The sequence below is a fragment of the Oryzias latipes genome, chromosome 11 (genome assembly GCF_002234675.1).
Source record: "Oryzias latipes chromosome 11, ASM223467v1".
Taxonomy (NCBI): domain Eukaryota; kingdom Metazoa; phylum Chordata; class Actinopteri; order Beloniformes; family Adrianichthyidae; genus Oryzias; species Oryzias latipes.
The window spans coordinates 24,318,809-24,337,218 of record NC_019869.2 but is presented as its reverse complement, the minus strand read 5'-3'; the positions used below and the strand labels follow the sequence as shown (position 1 = coordinate 24,337,218).

At 42.6% G+C, this 18,410-nt stretch overlaps 1 protein-coding gene across 2 annotated transcripts in view; it reads right to left on the bottom strand.

Annotated features, from left to right (window-relative positions):
* Positions 1-8,628: 8,628 nt before the first annotated feature.
* trappc9 (trafficking protein particle complex 9) overlaps positions 8,629-18,410 on the bottom strand; it is a 169,238-nt gene continuing 159,456 nt past the window's right edge. For both annotated transcript variants that reach the window (XM_023960197.1, XM_023960198.1), the window contains 2 exons: positions 10,808-11,031; positions 8,629-9,301 (listed from right to left, as the gene is read on the bottom strand). In XM_023960197.1, the coding sequence (XP_023815965.1) occupies positions 9,122-9,301; positions 10,808-11,031 (404 nt within the window). In that variant the 3' untranslated portion in view covers positions 8,629-9,121. The remainder of the gene's footprint in view (positions 9,302-10,807; positions 11,032-18,410) is intronic.

Genomic DNA, 18,410 nt, shown 5'->3' with positions numbered 1-18,410 from the left:
ATGAATCTTATGATACACCAGATGTCTATTTAAATAAACCCCTTTTGTAATTTCAGCTAAACTTTATTCATGTTAATTATTTTTGTAAATATTTTATGTTGGACCGGACGGAAAAGAAAAGGAGGAAAGATGTGAGAGGGATGACAGTTGGGGGGGGGGGTGATTATAGTAGCGAGGGTAAGATCATGAAGCGTCAAAAAGAAACAAGTCGCTGGAGCTTTATAATCACAACTGACAGGTTAAGATGCATGAAAAATATAAAATCCAAAATGGTCATTCCTAATATTTGGTTGAAAAGCCTTTGTTGGCAATGACAGCCTGAAGTCTTGAACTCATGGACATCACCAGATGCTGGGTTTTCTCCTTCTGAATGTTCTGCCAGGCTTTGATTGATTGATTAGATAGATTAGATAGATTAGATAGATTAGATAGATTAGATAAGATAGATAGATAGATAGATAGATAGATAGATAGATAGATAGATAGATAGATAGATAGATAGATAGAAATAAAGATAGATAGATAGATAGATAGATAGATAAGATAGATAGATAGATAGATAGATAGATAGATAGATAGATAGATAGATAGATAGATAGATAGATAGATAGATAGATAGATAGATAGATAGATAGATAGATAGATAGATAGATAGATAGATAGATAGATAGATAGATAGATAGATAGATAGATAGATAGATAGATAGAAATAGATAGATAGATAGATAGATAGATAGATAGATAGATAGATAATAGATAGATAGATAGATAGATAGATAGATAATAGATAGATAGATAGATAGAAATAGATAGATAGATAAAGATAGATAGATAAAGATAGATAGATAGATAGATAGATAGATAGATAGATAGATAGACAGACAGACAGACAACTTTATTTATCCATTTGGGAGGTTCCCGCATGGAAATTGACATCTCCATCGCGTACAGCACTATTAGACATAATCAGAAAAGTAAAAACAGAAAAGACAGTTTACATTTCTGCAAAACAGCATTTAAGAAAGTCAATCAAGGCCCTTTCCTTTCTGTCCCACACCCCCCTCCCAAGTGGTGGTTGAAGAGTTTGATGGCCCTGGGGACAAAGGAGTTCCTCAGTCTATTTGTCCTGCACCTTGGGAGGAGCAGCCTCTTGCTGAAGGTGCTTCTCTGGCTACTGATGGTCGTGTGCAGAGGGTGGGTGGCATTGTCCAGGATACACGTTAGTTTTTTGAGTGTCCTTCTCTCTGCCACAGTAGCCAGAGGGTCCAGCCTTGTGCCAACCACAGAACACCCCCCCCCCCCCCCCCCCCGGCACACCACAGGGTACGTTAGAGCGCTGGCGACCACAGACTGGTAGAAGATCCCCAGGAGCTTCTTGCAGATGTTGAAGGATCTTAACCTCCTCAAGAAGTACATCCTGCTCTGGGCCTTCTTGTACAGCTGCCCCGTGTTACTCGTCCAGTCCAGCTTGTTGTCCAGCCACAGCCCAAGATATTTATAGGTCTGCACGACCTCCACCTCCTCCACTCCTATCAGAACTGGTCTGGGGTTGGGTCTGTCCCTCCCAAAGTCAACGACCAGCTCCTTAGTCTTGGAGGTGTTGAGCTGTAGGTAATTTTTGTGGCTCCAGACAACAAAATCCTTCACCAGGCTCCTGTACTCCTCCTCCTCATCGCCACTGATACACCCCACGATGGCTGTGTCATCTGCAAACTTCTGGATGTGACACGTGTCCGAGTTGTAGCTGAAGTCCACGGTGTACAGGGTGAAGAGGAAAGGGGAAAGTACAGTCCCCTGTGGAGCTCCCACGTTGCTGACCACAGTGTCAGACGTGATGTCCTTCAGCCTGACGTACTGTGGTCTGTCAGTGAGGTAGCTGGAAATCCAAGCAACCAGGCACGGGTCCACTTGCATACTGGAGAGTTTTTCCTGGAGTACAAGGGGCTGGATGGTGTTGAAGGCACTAGAAAAATCCAGGAAAGTAATCCTCACAGTGCCTTTTCCCTTGTCCAGATGCGAGTGTGCTCTGTGTAGGAGGAAGAGGATGGCATCCTCTACTCCAACCTCTGCCCGGTAGGCAAACTGTAGAGGGTCTTCGGCGTGCAGCACCTGTGGTCTGAGGAGCTTGAGGAAGAAGCGCTCCAACGTCTTCATCAGATGTGATGTGAGTGCCACCGGTCGGAAGTCATTCAGCTCGCTGGGCCGATTCTTCTTGGGGACCGAAAGGATGCATGAAGTCTTCCAGAGGGTGGGCACTCTCCCAAGTTGGAGGCTCAGGTTGAAGATGCGTTGTAGCGGCTCCCCGAGTTCAGCAGCGCAGGTCCTCAGAAGCCGTGGACACACCATATCAGGACCTGCTGCCTTCCTGAGCCGGAGCTTCCTCAGCTCCCCCCTCACTTGGTCAGCCGTGAAACAGGGGAAGGGCTGTGAGGAGGGTTGGTGGGTTACTGCAGCGGCTTTCAGTTGCCGTTTGTTTGTGGGCCTTTCTGTCTGAAGTTTAGTCTTCAACAAGTGAAATGCTGCTCAATTGGGTTAAGATCAGGTGACTGACTTGGCCATTCAAGAATATTCCACTTCTTTGCTTTAATAAACTCCTGAGTTGATGTTTTGGGTCGTTGTCCATCTGTATTATGAAACGCCGCCCAATCAGTTTGGCTGCATTCACCTGGATCTGTGCAGACAGTCTGTCTCTGAACACCTTAGAATTCATTGGGCTGCTTCTGTCCTGTGTCACGTCATCAATAAACACTAGTGTCCCAGTGCCACTAGCAGCCATGCACGCCCAGACCATCACACTGCCTCCACCGTGTTTTACTGATGATGTAGTGTGCTTTGGATCAGGAGCTTCTCCACGCCTTCTCCATACTTTTCTCTTGCCATCATTCTGGTAGAGGTTGATTTTGGTTTCATCTGTCCAAAGAATGTTTTTCCAGAACTGTGCTGGCTTTTTAGATGCTTTTTAGCAAAGTCCAATCTAGCCTTCCTGTTCTTGAGGCTTATGAGTGCCTTGCATCTTGCAGTGTACCCTCTGGATCTTGGCTTGATGGCTCCTTTCACCTGCATGGAGAGCTCCTTTGACCGCATGTTGTCTGTTCACAGCTAAATCTTCAAAATTCAAGCACGAGTCCTCTAATCAACTCCCGGTCTTTTATCTGCCTCACTCATAATGACACAACAAGGGAATTGCCCACACCTCCCCATGCAATTGTCCAATTACTTATGAGGCCATGAAATGAAGGGATTGTGTTTAAAAAATGCTTTAGTTTTTTACACTTTTATGCAATCTTTTTGTTCAACCCATGGAATAAAAGCTAAAAGTATGCACTTCAATGGCCCCTGAGTTGTTTTATTTAAAATTCACTGTGGTAATGTACAGAAACAAAATTAGAAAGAATGCGTCTCTGTCCAAATATTTAGGTCCTGACTGTATGTTTAGATCACACAACACACATCCCTCACTGTGGTTCACCAGTGGATTCAGACTTTGGAGGAACATGGACGCAGAATCTATTGATTATCTGAGAACTGGACCGAGTCAGTGTGACGTAATCAGAAGAAAACGGTTTACTTACAGCTCCAACCAACTGAAGTCAATTCAGTCGCCATTTTTTCAAGATACAGCCGCCACCATGTTTGAGCCAGACAACGCAAGTAAGCAGTGATTGGTTCAATTCAGTCTGAGACAACGTTTCTACGGCAATCAGTCTCTCCAATGAGGACTGAACTTGTTGGAAGGTCACACCCCTACCACTTAAAAACGGGCCACATGAAATCTGTCAAACGTTTTGAAAGATTGACGCAAGACCCCCCTACCATTATCGAGGCATCCGATTGGTCAGTTTGTAACTTGACTAACTTGAACTAAAAAAAAAAAACATCATGAAAAAAAGAGGATTATCACCAAGATGTTGAAAAAAAGGAATCAGAGCAAAAATGGTTCTTCTGACCAATAGCATATATGAGTAACAGCTGTTTGTTTCTTTATAGAAGTTTATGGGATTTTATCTTCTTGGAACACCAGGGTGGAGGAGTCACTCAGTCCAGTTCTAATTTACAGTCAATGGCAGAACTTCACTAATGAAACCATGCTTTAACCCTTATGCTATCCTAGGCACTTTACCATTGGGAGTTGGGTCATCTAGACCCACTAGACAGTGCTCTGAACCTTTTTTCTTCAATGATTTGTGATCTTCACTGGTGTCCATGGATTACATGAAATCTTTCCACCTTTATCCACCTTTGTCATGGTAGGGAGAACACGTCAATATAGGGGGGGGGGGGGTCATCTAAGATAGCACAAGGGTTACCACCAGAACACCCTAGACAGAATTCCAGCCCTGTTCAAATGCAAAAGGTTTGTGCAAAATTCTGGACATATAACAGCATAAAGATCATGTAAAGCCCCTCCCCCCTTTGAATTTTAATTATAGGTTAGACACATTACCCACACACACACCTGAGCCACTGAATTTATTTTTAGTGTTGAGTGCAAACACTCACACCTACCTCCTTCACACACACACCTGCACACACACACATGTTTGTGTTTTTATGCAGAGGACTCGTCTCAGTCAGAAACCTTCAGATTTCCTACAGAGATACAGGTGAACATTCTGCCCTGAAGCAGTCAAATACTGCTGCGATCACAGCCTCATATCATCAGGTCAGCGCCGGTGGGCGTGCTGCCTTGGCGGTCAGCATGGGGAAGTGGATGGGCCTGCATGCAGAGGGGGCTTTTGTCAGAGTTTTCGGAGCTGCAGGTGTCAAAGTGTTTGTCTTTCTTCAGCTTACACCTTAATCCGCTCTGCTCCTCTACCATCATTTACATGTCAAGGTTGCAGGAGTGTGGGGATGGACGCGACTCTCACTCTGCAATGGAAGAGAAGAGAGAGGGCTTTGATTGAACTCTGGCTTCTGGGAGATTCATTTGCATTTATATTTTTATGCAGACGAATGTGACTGTCCTCAATCAGCTCTGGGGCTTTTCTTCGCCTCTAAATCAAAACGGCTCTTGTTTGCTCTCAAGAAGACTGATTTTCTTCAATTTTGGAGCTAATACTGGGCAGCACATGCATTAGCACAGATTGATGGATGATTATTAAGCTGATTAGAATCAGAATGATGGAAATGCTTGAAGGTAATGAAGCTTGGTTGCTAATGACAAAGTGTTGATATCTGATAAGAAAACTGATCAGAGTTTCAGGGACGGCCAGCTTACTGTTGGAACGGTGGTGAATATTTCAAGAAAGATGAATATTTCATGAGATCAGGGATTAGTAGATGTTCTTGGTGTTTACATGGATATTTTCTATCTGATATCAAGATTTCCACACTGAATACCGTGGGGCTGAGGTAGAGCGGTCAACCTCTGATCCAAAAATAGCGTGTTTGGTTCCCACCTACTTCAAGCATGAGTCAACGTGTCATTGGAAAAGACACTGAACCCCACATTGCCTCTGGTGGAAGGTTGGCGCCAGTGTTCGGCGGTGGAGTCCCCATCAGTGTGTGAATGTGTGTGAATGTGACTGTAAAGTGTTTTGGACCTTTAATGAAGCTAGTAAAGTGCAATAGAAGTGTACGCCAATTACCCTAATGGGAAACAATCTGGGTTGTTGGAGACTTCTGTTCATTACGCCTCCATATTGGAGGAAAATCCAAAACAAGTTCTTGAAAGAGCAGCAATACTTCCATGAGATCAGAGCAATATGCAACATTAGCAAATTCTTGTGTTTGTTACCAGGAAGAAAAAAACAAAACAAAGTTGTTTTCCTCAGTAACATTTAGTCGACTTATTTGATTAATCGCGTTCTATTCCTACGATCCAACCAGATTGATCTGTCTAAAGCAAGTTGTTGATCGAATCAAATCAAAACGATCTATACCTTTAAAAAGGAAATAATTTGATTGCAATCTATCTTGGAAAATACCATTTGGATTGAGAAATGGTGGGTTTATTTTACTATAACATAAAAACGACCAAGTGCATCACAGCAGACACACACACATGTGATGTCATTAAACTTATCAGTCCATCATTTCAGTCCAATGATTGGAAGCACTTTGAATAAAGTCATGTGACCATCCAGTGTCTAGAATGTTCTAAGAATGTTCCCTTTGGATTCTTTAGATGTAGAAAAACAACAGTGGTAAACTTTAGGAAACTAACATGTGAATGGATTTGACATTCATTCTAGTTTACTTGTTTGTTTGGACATATGTTTCATTTCCACTTGATGATCAGGAAGAAATCCAAGAATCTGGAAAACTTCACTGTTCAGTAGCAGAAATTTCTCTCTGAGTCTCACTGGTTGAAGTTTTGGATAAATCTAAAACTTAAAAAAAAATTCACATCCAGACTTGTCTGTACTGTAAGACTGAGTGGATTTTCAGGCATGTGATCCTCCTGTAATTTGTATTTGGTGCAACCAGCGTCCATTAAAGTTATCACACCTGCTACCAAGGTAAAATTGACTCAAGCTTCATGTTGTCTCATACTGAGCATGGAGAAAAGACAGAGGTGTAGAGGGAGAACAAACAGTTGAAGATTCTCATTAATCCAGGTGACATTATTTAGAAAGTGAGTCACTCATCTAAGTCTGAAGATGAAGCCACTTAACTGAGATGAAAAACTTTTAAGAAAAAAGACTTTACATCCAGAATTCACGACTCAACCTTATGACATCAGGAAAAACATGAAATTTCTCTGAGCAACAAGTCTTCCTGTTCCTTCAAGAAGTTTAGAGGCCACAGCTCTGTGGTAACCTGCGTGAAAAATGAGCTAGAACAAAAAATAAAAATCACAGTGAAAGAGCAGGGTCAGAAAACTGCATCTCTACCAGAGATCCTCCAGCAGGAGAACGACCCAAACTCCCTTCCAAAAGCTCTTCAGGAACGGCAAAACACAAAGCTCTGGAGAGTTCTGACGGAGTCCAGATTTGATGATCATTTTGATCCATGAGAAAGACATCTGTCCTCTTCTTTGCCTTCTGGGTTTCTCAATTATTCACACGTGGCACCAAAGTGTTTCCCTTTTACAGGCTTTTCTACAGAGCGCTGTCCGTGGTGCTAAAGAGACACAGCGAAGCCATGTCCAGAATTAAAAAGACTGTTTAACAATGAGAAACAATCTTATTATCTGAAAAGCTGAACAGATTTTGAAAATCCTTTTTGGCTCCATGAAGAGCTCTATCAGAGATGTTTCTCATGATCAGCCTAGATCTCTGCCATTCTTCAGCTGCTGGAGCGAAGTTTCAGAACTGAGAAACATGTCAGTGATTTTCTATAGAGCATCTGGGGACATATCTAAAAACAACAGTTGAGAAGCAACGCCTTCAAATCTGAATGACCTGGAAGAAAAACACGGGACCAAAATTCCAGTAAAGAGATGTAACAGGAGCTGTTTGTTTATCCGAAGGTTCAACTAAATTAAAAGTTCATGATGTCTATTTGATCTTTTTCTGATTGTGTGACTTTGTGTTTTGTTGCAGCTCTGTACCAGAGTGTCTGCCCTGATTGGGAGGTTCTGGTAGTTGGGTCTTGCTAAATACCCAATGATATTCCACATTGAGGGGTTTGATGGTTCCTGACACAACTGTGTCTGCAGTTCACCCCCCCCCCCCCCCCCCCCCCCCCCCCCCCCCCCCCCAGGGGAGGGGTTAAATATAGAGAACAAATTTGGCAAAACCAAATGTGTGAAAACTGACGGGGCTTTAACTTCCACAGTAAACTGTTTTTCGACAGAATCGCAAGGGTGCTAATAGTTTTGGCCATGACTCAATGCTGAAGTCATAGCACACAAGAAACCCACAACAGCAGATCAGTCACTTTGTTTGGGCTGTCCTGTTGAAGGGCACAGATTTGATGTCTTTCTTCCACCTTTCTTCAACATTTTCACTAAACAGATTTCCACGTTTTAGCTTTAAGTTTATCAGGATACAAACAGCAGTTTATGGACGCTTTTCTCTGGAAGAGTTTGCTTTAAGTGAATTCCAACGGAGCTCGTTCTCTGGAAATAAATAATATTTGCAAACAACCACCTCCTTGCCAATCTCTTGTGCATGTTGCATTTGACAAAACGTAAAATGTAGTTTTAGGATTCAAAAGCAGCAGAGATTTTAAATAACTCTTTATGTCCAGATACTTCAGGAGAGTTTTACAAAGGAGGCCGTTCCTCAGTCAGCGCACAGATCCGAACAGTTGTGCTGCAGTAAACATGGAAAAAGTTCAGACTCTTTCAAAAAGTTCCATCCAAACAAAGCTGGTGGATTCATCTGTCATCAGTATCTGCTTCAGTCTGTTAGTGGGGATAACAGATTACCAGGGTCACACACGGGAGCTACCTTAATGTGTAAGACATAGATGTGAAATACAAATAATATGAAAAATCAAATTTCGTCTCCCAAATTTTATCAACTTAATTCCTGTAAAAAAAACTTTATGGTTGAAATCTACAAATTGCTTTATGTTAATCAAGTTTACTCACTCACCTGCTTGGTCCCACCCCCTTCCTCAGGGCTCCTGATTCCTATGGACCTGGCACAGGATGCTGCCCCCCCGCCCTCGGTGATCCACCGTTCTCCTCCAGTTCCGTGGTGTTCAGTGTTTTAATCCCACACACACACACACACGTTAATATTTTGCTGTTTAGCTTTTATTGTTCATGTATAAACTGTGATCATCGCAGACAGAGCATCACGTCACACAACATCTTTGTGGGAAAGTCAACTTAAAAGTGACCATACTTTTGTCCAGCATTGAATTGTTGAGTTTAGTGTCCAACAACAAGCTAGCAATAGATTGGTGAAAAGTTAACCTTTGAACTTGAAGGTAACAGGTAAAGTTTTGAGCGCAGGTTCCACTGTGACAGATCACATGGGGGGGTTGCAGTGCTCAAACATACAGAGAAGGTTCAGCTAACACAAGCTAGCATGTTAGCTTAACCATCATTCACTTTCAGCATTGAAAATGCGGCGTGTTGATTGTTTACTAGCTTGAAGTTGGCTTTGCTTTACCTTAACAACCTTAGCTGCAGAAACTTCTTACATTCATGTCTCTTTGCAGGTCTTTGTGGACCCACAGAGCAGTCTGTCATTACAACTCGTGACCATGTGGCCTGGAGGCCCTAGGCCCCCGCCTGCAGTGGAGCATCCAAGGCTCTGATGTGCACGCTGGGCAGGGTAAACCACGCCAAAGGCAGCCCTCGCCGGGCGCTGTCGTCTTGGAAGCGGATGTTCAGGTAGAAGTCTCCGGTGTAAAGAAACATCAGAGCTCCTTCACACACAGAACTGTCTTTGGCTTTAACCTGGAGACAGAAAACAGACAGCAGAGCTGTCAGCAGCACGTCTTTATGAAAACATTAGAACAACTGTATTGTTTCATGAAGCACTTTAAAACATATATGATTTATTATCTAAATTTTATTATTTGTAACCTAATTATTAAATCAAGAGTTGTTCTTATCATTCTTTATATAACTTATTGTACAGGGTTTTTTTTTCTGATAATCGAAAAGCTGCACTAATATTTCAAAGATTCTGGTTGCAAATCTGGCTGCACTGGCAGTATTCACACAAACAAAATGTTTTGTGTGTCATGACGGCTGCACAGTGGCACAGTGGTTAGCGCTTTGGCCTCACAGCTAGAAGGCTCTGCTGCGATCTTTCTATGTGGAGTTTGCATGTTCTCCCCGTGCATGCATGAATTTTCTCCGGAAACTCTGGAAGTTTCCTCCCCCAGTCCAAAAACATGCTTCATAGGCTGATTGGTTCATTCTAAAGTGTCTGTGAGTGTGTGTGGGAGGGATTTTGTGTCCTTTCGCCCAACAGCAGCCGGGAAAGGCTCTGGCAACCCCGCGACCCCCAAAGGGATGCGTAGTGTTAAAAAAAAGAAAATAAATGGATGGTGTGTCATTATAAAAAATATTTTGAACAATTCTTTTTTGTTTTATTCTGTAAACAAAACCTGTCCATGTGTCTTTTCTTTAAAATGCCTGCAATTGTTCTGCTTGTGGTTAAACCTTCCTGACGGCCTTCAAAGTGGGAATTCTTGCTGTATTTAGAATGAAGTCTGATAGAAACAGGAAATCTTTCTCAAATGTCCATAGGAAAACACATTCACCCCCTGAAGCCCATAGATCCCAGTGTTTTAAAGGGTCTATTTCATGCTAAATCATTTTTTTATGCTTTTAAGTGTATCATAATGTTTATTCCTCACAAAAAGAAACACCAAAGAGGTATTTTGATCAGTTCATGCACCTCTGAGCATTCCTCTAAAAACCTGCGCGCCGAGCACCAGCCCCTCCTAATCCACAAAAACGAGAGGCTCGTCACATTCATACATAGATAATTGAGGACCAGCCCCTTCCAGGAGGAGTCTGTGCTGCCAGCTCCGCCCCCAGGCTAACACACACACCCACTTTCTCTGCGGAGCTAGCGGTGATTGAAGAAAACGCTTTCCTTTTCTATGCACAATCTGCACATCAGTCTTTAGAAAAGGCCAGATGTTGTTTGCTTTTGTGGGAAAAACGCAGACACACTGCTGAGGCCGGCTCTAGGATGACATCATGAAATGGGCGACACTCACAAGGAGCGAAAGGCGGAGCCTCAGAGATCGAGTGGTCTTACCTCCAGATAGCAAAAGAGCTCAGGAAAATAATATTTCATTAGTTATTTGTAGTGTGCCAAAGGTAATAAATGATCGTATGGATACAGTTTCCTCTGAAAGGCTTAATAGTAGCATAGTTTAGGCCCTTTAATGAACAGTAAGCTGCATGGCTATTGTCGGACTTGATCCCGAGGCGCTAACTGACCGTGCTGATGCAGAAGATGTTGGAGCCGATGAAGGTGACGGCTTCATCCATGTCGTAGTTCTGCACTCCGTTCTGGTAGTCCTGAAACGGCACCACCATCAGCGCCAGCGGGCCCACCGAGTTCTTGCTCAGGTTGGTCAGTTTGACCTCCAGGGTCACAGCGTCGCCCACGATGCATTCAGCGACAACGTCACAGTCACATGGTTTTCCGTTCAACAGCACATCTGAACACAGAAACCAGAAATCAGAATGAGGCGAAGTGCTGGGAAAGTCAGAACCAGATCCACTCCAGACTGACTCTGCTGGGTGGAAAGTGTTGTGGTGCTGAGGAGAGAGCCTTCCAGGAGGCGGGGCTTTGACCTCCATGTGGACACACCTCAGCTGTCAGTGTATCCATTCCATCCCACTCGGCGTGTTTCTGTTTTTGTAGAAGGCTTTGAGCTCAAAGCTGAGGTGGAAGATGAACCAGTTTCTTTCAAATTTGGACCTTCAGGCAGAGCTGAACAACTCTCCTCCAGAGGCTTTCTGGTAGCCTGTAATTCAGAGAAACCAAAGCCCCTCCAGGCACCGCTTTGTCATTGGGTACACCTGCATGGACATGAGCTCTGCACAGTCTGCAATGTGAATGCAAACGTGATGAATATAGGAGCGAGCTGCTCTTTGCTCTCATGTCAGAACTCCTACAAATCTGAGAGCCACAGATAGATTCCTGTGAATATGACCCCAAACCCAACTGCAAAGCCCCCTATGGTTGCACTTTTGTTTTAATCCAGAGTTGCTGCTCAGAGCATAAGGTCAATAATGGATCCATGTCTTCAGATACATGCACAGACACGTGCACGCCTATTTTGGTCAGGCGTTTTTTTTCTTGGCTGGCAGCCTATAGTGACCCTTTGGCAAGGCGATATATTTAGATTGTTCAAAGTCTTGTTGCTAGGAGATGTGCAAATCATAAGTAAGCTACATTGGTTCTAAAATTGGAAATAAATTCTTTCACATTAAAAGTAAACAAAATTAGATCAGTAATGAGCTGATGGACTTCACCAGAGACACTTGCTGAAGTCTCAACCTCCACTTTTTGGACAGTAAACCTGAGCAAATGTGGATCCGCAGTGATCCAACATGCTCCGGTTACCAACACGCATGAAAATATTCATTGATTCATTCAGGATGCCACACGCCAACATTAGATTCTGAACACAAATGTGAAACCATCACCGGAGAGACCACAGGACTACGACAAAAAGTGATTCTTTGTTTGCAGAGTTGGTTTTTCTCCACTGCAATCAGATGAGCAAACACACGGGGAAAACATGCATCGCGTCCTCCTGCCTCTCTAGATGTAGGAAAACATTAACAGCTCAATGTTTGTTCTTCAACAGCAGTAAGCAGTGAAATTAATGAGCACTTCTGGTTCTGAAGCTTTCACTTTAACGATCTAAATTAAACCTGCAAACTTGTAAAATTAGTTTTCCTGAAAAGTTAGAGAATAGTAACCTGCGAACTAAGAAATCTGACGCTGGTCAACATGCTCGTACATGTTTGTCCTGTTAGATACACGCAGTGTGGCAGTATGGAAGTCACAAGTGTAAATGTTACAGTTTTCCTCACGTCTGAAAGTCTCAAAGTAAAAGGTCCATTCTTCTTTAGCGTCCCAAGTTTAGCCTTTGCCCACGACCTGATGACATGGAGGACGTGAGCATGGTTTAACCTGTCTTAACATTTTTGAACCTTAAAAGGCCTGTGAGGTCAACACAAAAAGGCGGAAATGCAAAAACCCATTTTAAGTGTGTAGGGACAGACTGTTGGAGGTTCACTGGACTTCAGGATGGCGTCGTCCACGGCGAAACCTTTGCTGACATTTTTTCATGTCATATAATGAACCCCAGTGGCAGTTGTAACGACTGCATGACTGCAAACACTGTCCACAGATGTGCACTCAGTTACCATGGTACCATGCAAGAGGTGGAGTTTGCCTTGTTCGAATTGTTTTGTCCACACCTGGGACAGTTTAGGTGGTGCTTTAATTGGGACAACTTTTTGAAATGATTTTAATTAATAAATTTTTATTTGAACGCTTTGAAAGATGTCGATTAGCTGGAAGGACTGGGAGTTTGGCGCAGACGCATCCTGCTTTAACTCACCTTTCGATCAACGGGCACCAACAGGTGAGTCGCCTGCTCTTAAGGCACAAGCCTCCCACAAAGTCAAAGGTAAAACTCTATACAACATCTGCCTGTGTGCTCATGAGCAGGTGCAGCTCGTGCAGCGACTTACATAACAAGAGGATCTGGTTTGGTTTCCATGTGCGCCCTGTTCTTTGCAGACGCTGCTGCTGGAGTCTGCAGAGGCAAAGCCCTGCGGCAGGCGTTGCCACAGCAACCGAGTGTGTGGGGGGGGTGCACCTGTGATTACACTACAACTCAGAGATTAAGCAATCCTCTCCTCCCCTATGCTGTCCCCCTGGAGGCCTCAGCCCAGGTGAGGGTAAAGGCGGCGTGGAGATTTACTGGCGTGTTCCAGATTATGTCACGTGTCACGGCGAGTTTCAGCTCACGAGGATGTGAAGCACGAAAAAAGCTGAAAAATCCTATCAGTCGTGTTCATGACACGTCACACTTTCTGGCTTTTGGACAGAAATACTCCAAAACAAAGAGGGCGTTAAGTCTGCTGACTGCCTTAGCTGCGTATTTCTACTGACAGAGGAGGTGTGAAGCAGAAAGAAGTGGCGTTGATTTACCACAGTTTCAGCTGCTACATTTAAAAATAAACAGCAGCATGCAACAGCTCAGTGAGCATGTGGGGTCACCGTTTACTGTCTGAAGATGTGCTCTAAAAGGTTGAAGTAAGCAGCAGAAAGTCTAAAAATAACAGCATCAGTCATGCCCTGAAGCCATCTGCCCCTTTTAGAAGGATCCTCATAACAACGCCTCACATGAGTGGTATTGTCTTTCAACGGATGGTTGGAGATCCCGTCTGCTGCGAGGAAAACCAGCCAAGAACACGCTTGGATGATTTTCTCCTCACTTTTGGAGCAGATGAAACGCAGTTTGGACCAGGAGAGACTAAAGATGCAGTCCAGCAGAAGATCCACAGCCAGGCCTATCCCTCCATGAGGGTCACAGATAATCAATGATAAAAAAATCCACTGTGAAAATGGAGGATACAACTTTTCAGGTTGCTAAATGAATAAGAGGTTCAAAAAGATATAAATGTGATGAAATCTCCATTTAACACATTGGTCTGATCATTTTTGCTGCCCTACACCCATTTATCATCTTTTCCACAGAAAAGTGGGCATTTATTATTTATAAGGAGGTCAGAAGAGTTAATATCTAAATTTTATCCAAATGAAAGTGATGAAAACGTTAACAAATGAAAATGAGTGCTTTAGAACACCGCAAACTTCAGAAAAGCCACGGTCCGAAGTATGGATCCAATCAAGGAAACGGGAAAAAAAGGAAATGTAATGTTCTGACGAAGAAAGGAAGAAAAGCTGATGAAAGAGAAGCCAAAGGCCTGAACGGACAGAGGAGACAGAGGGGAGTGGGCGTGGCCTCCTGCAGATGGTTCAGTATTTCTGTTCAGTATTTTTCCCTCTCAGACCTCGGCTGGACACACAGAAGGTCACCTTCACAGAGTGGGGTATCTAATCTTCCATCTTCCTCTCCACTGGGATCTCGGTGGGTGAATCACACACAGAACCCTTCCATGATATATGTTGGTCATAGACAAACATATATGGAGGTGATTTGTTCTCCTTTAGATAAACTGGGCTCAATTGGATTCTACTAATCAGGGAAAACTTAAATGACTTGAATTGATCATATTTGTGTCCATCTAGTGTTTTTTGTCTTTTGTGTAGTGCTTTGAGAGACAACCTCAGCTGTGAGCTTTATAATTGAATTGAATTAATTTGATAATTATCGGAGAGCTTTTGAAACCACGACCCCCTCCCCAGATTTGACCAGGAGCAGCAGCTGATTCTCCAGCTCAGGGGAGACTGCTACCTGAACAACGGAGTGTGTTTTGTGGACAGGACATTCATTTGCCTCACTTTTGTCTTTGTCAGACTAGCAGAAGAGTAGGGGTCAGTATGGTGCCGGGGGAGCTTTGAGGACCCCCTCCTCACCTAGCTGATACAAGCAGGTGATATATAAAGCCGTTTTAAGGTTTTACCTGAGAAGACGCATCGGTTGCCATAGCAATCCCCAGCAGCAGAAAACTGCAGGTTCTGTTGAAGCAACAGTTGTTGTTTTTTTGGAGGAACAACAATGGCTCATCTCCACACAGCAGCAGACCAAACCAAACAGCGCTGCCCCCAGCGTACGCTCACTCTCCAACAGGATTACTCATTCCAAACATGGCTTTCATTCTGGGCTGCAGCCGTGTGACTTCTGTGTACTCAAATAACAGACCCCCCCACCACCACCACCGTTTCTCCCAGCCCGTGTTTGAAGTTGTGTTTTGCCTCAGCAGCAATCTGCTGGCTCGCTTTTTTCTCAGTTTTAGCATCCTCACCTTCAGCAGCAGGAGGAAGATATGTTTCATAAAGTCTGACCAATGAGAGGGAACTCTGCAGGGATTTATGACTAATGAGGAGTACTACTTTAAATACTACATGTACTTTCATAGATCTGTGCCTGCAGAGTCTTTTGGGCTCTTTGGGATGTGATTCGAGTTCTCGGTGTGTCAGTCTGTTCATGTGCAGTCCATCACATCTGTCGCATTGTCTGAAGCAGCTTCCAGATGAACCTGCTGTCTCTGCAGCCCGAACACTGGCGTCAGCTTTCACCAAATCATACAAAAATGAAGATCTGCAGAATAAAGGTGGCATTTTTTCAGCAGATATTTCATCTGTTTGGGTTTTCAGATTAAAAAACATGTAAATCATAAGTTTATGAACTCGTAACTACAAAAAGCAAATTCTGCTGTGCCAAGCAACAGTTGGATTTAAGAGTAAAAAAATGAAATTAAGCTCAGAAATTATAATTGAACCTTTATCTTTTAAGTCATTTCATCTGGAAAACATCTCATTTTTAATATCTCTAATAAAAAAATATATTTACATTTTTTACCTTACATTATATTTTCAATTAGAGGTGTCATTTCTGAATGAGGAGAGGTCTTTGACCCATAATTTACATATAATGTTTAAGACAAATGTGTAATTCTTTAAGAGAATTATGGTCTAGAAATTAGAATAATTGGACTGTTGTCTTCAGGCTAGTGCCTATAAATGTACATGGGGGGGTATAAATAGACCAACTTCAAGTACATAAAACTTTTTTGAGCAATATATGCTTATTTTAGTACTTAATATTTGTAACTACTGGAGCTATTTTTTTAATACCAGTGTTCTAAATTCACAATGTTATTTTCTCTTAAAAGGACAGGACATCACAATTTCTTTTAAGAAATGTTACTAAGGCTAATCTTACTCATTTCATTAGCAGACCTATTCACTCGTAGCCAGAGAAAAACATCATAGATTTTAGATTTTTGAACTCATGTTAAGATTTTTTCCAGTGTTGGCATGAAATGGGCAGTTTTAGTACACGCTTTAAGCATATAGTGTTCACACTGGTCATATACTAGTGGACATTCACGCAGTTGAAAGAGGCTTGGTGTGAAATGTGGAGGAGATGCAAATGTGGTGAATCTCGCTCCTGGTATTTTCTTTTCACAGCTCTATTCCGATGAAAAACTTGGTGTCGTAGAGTTCATGGTTTAACTTTTGACGCGAGTTCAATTGTCCCACATTTTGCACGTAGAGCTTGAACACTGACTTAAAAACGTACGTAACAAGAGAGTTTTAGCATCTTGAGAATGTGGAAACCTGAAACGCACATATATGTGCATTTACATAGACTTGTCATTGGAAGTGGTTGCTCGAAAGTGTGTTTCAGAGACCGGTGTGAACTTCATACTAAATACACAGTTTTAATTATTTGGACTCAAAAAACCTCCTCTAGGAAAGACCTGAAGAAATTATTTTATTATTCCATCCACTTTCAGAACCCACTGAACCTCTTCAGGGGTGTCAGACATGCTGCCACTGTCAGCAAAGTCAGAGTCAACTCTCAACAGCACTTTACTGTTCCTCCATCACCCAAAAAAAAACACCTTTTTCTAAGCAGCAATGCATCCTCCATGATCTCTTTCAGAAGTTCTTCAAAGGTAGTAGATGTTAAACAAACTTAACTCATCAAAAACACATCAAACTTATTAAAAGTTAAGTTAATTCAAGATTTATCCAAACTTAACTTAACAAAAGCTGAGTTTGGATAAATCCAAAAGATTTAAATTATTTCAACTATAATTAATCAATGATCAAATATCAAAGTAGTACTAGTTTTCAAAAACTCCAAATAAATCACTAGCTTGAAGCTTAAACATTAAAGGTTTAAGCTTCAGTCTTTAGTTAACGTATTAAACCTCCCCCCTCATTAAGGTGGTCAGCCTGTGGTGGCTGCTTGTAAGGGGTGGGGTCAGCTACACCTCTGTATTTCAGTTTAAAGACAGCAAGTCTGACAGCCAGTTAAATGGACCTGGCCTGGTTCTGTGATGTCATAGTGTGACCAAAGGAAAAAAGCCCCAAACTGAAAACCCGTTAAAGAAGAACAGAAGGATCTTTCCTGATCCAGGTTTCAGTCCAGGCAGCTTGAGCTTCAGGAGGGAAGTCTGGAGCTGTGGGAGCTCCACTGAGCAGCAGACAGGAAGGAAGCTCAGTGTTTAAAAATCAAATCTTTACGAATCCCTTCTGAGCGGAAAATAATTACGGCTATCTTCCCCTCCCAGACGCTGACTACGATAACCAGCTGCTGTAATAAATCCTGTCTGATAATCTGTCCTGCAGATGTAAACACCAGCAGAAACATTTATTCTCACAAAGACACAAAGGAAAACAGCATCTTTCTAACCACAGATCACTTTCACTCATAATTACTGCTTCTTTAATGATGGAAAATTTTAGAGATTTTGTATAAGTCACTGTTCAAAAAGTAAAAATAAAAAAAGTTTCACGTTTTATTTTATGTGAACTGTTTCTCTGTTCAGGGATTGTCTCTTTCTTGAGCAGTTATAGCAGGAATCTTCAGAACCAGCTTCATTTTGCTGTTTCAGAACCAGAACTGGGCTCTGCAAGGATTTCCCTCAACTGCAGCTGAGCCGCTCCGCTCCAGTTTAAAGACTTCATGAAGACACTCCAGCAATTCTAAGAGACTGAACCGTCCACATGGGACTTTCTGACCCCCACCTCCGTCATTTCTGTGAGTTTCACCTTCACACCACTCAAACCTAAACAAGTCTGACAGCTGAACCCCCCCAGCTCCCCTTTATAATGCTTTTGATTAGAGACCAGGCTGGGTCTGATCAAATCCTGATCACTTTTGGATTCTAGATCCAGCTTCATTTAGACGTTAAACAAGCCCAAAACATGATCTAATGCTGAAAGTACAAACTAGAAATAGAAACAGAAAAATATTGTTTGAAGAAACCTGCTAAAACGTAGCGTTGATAAACAAAAAGGATTCATGGTTCCTGGCATGGAAATGCTGTCATGTCTGCAGGGAAACAAAGCCACAACTAAAAAACTGCACAT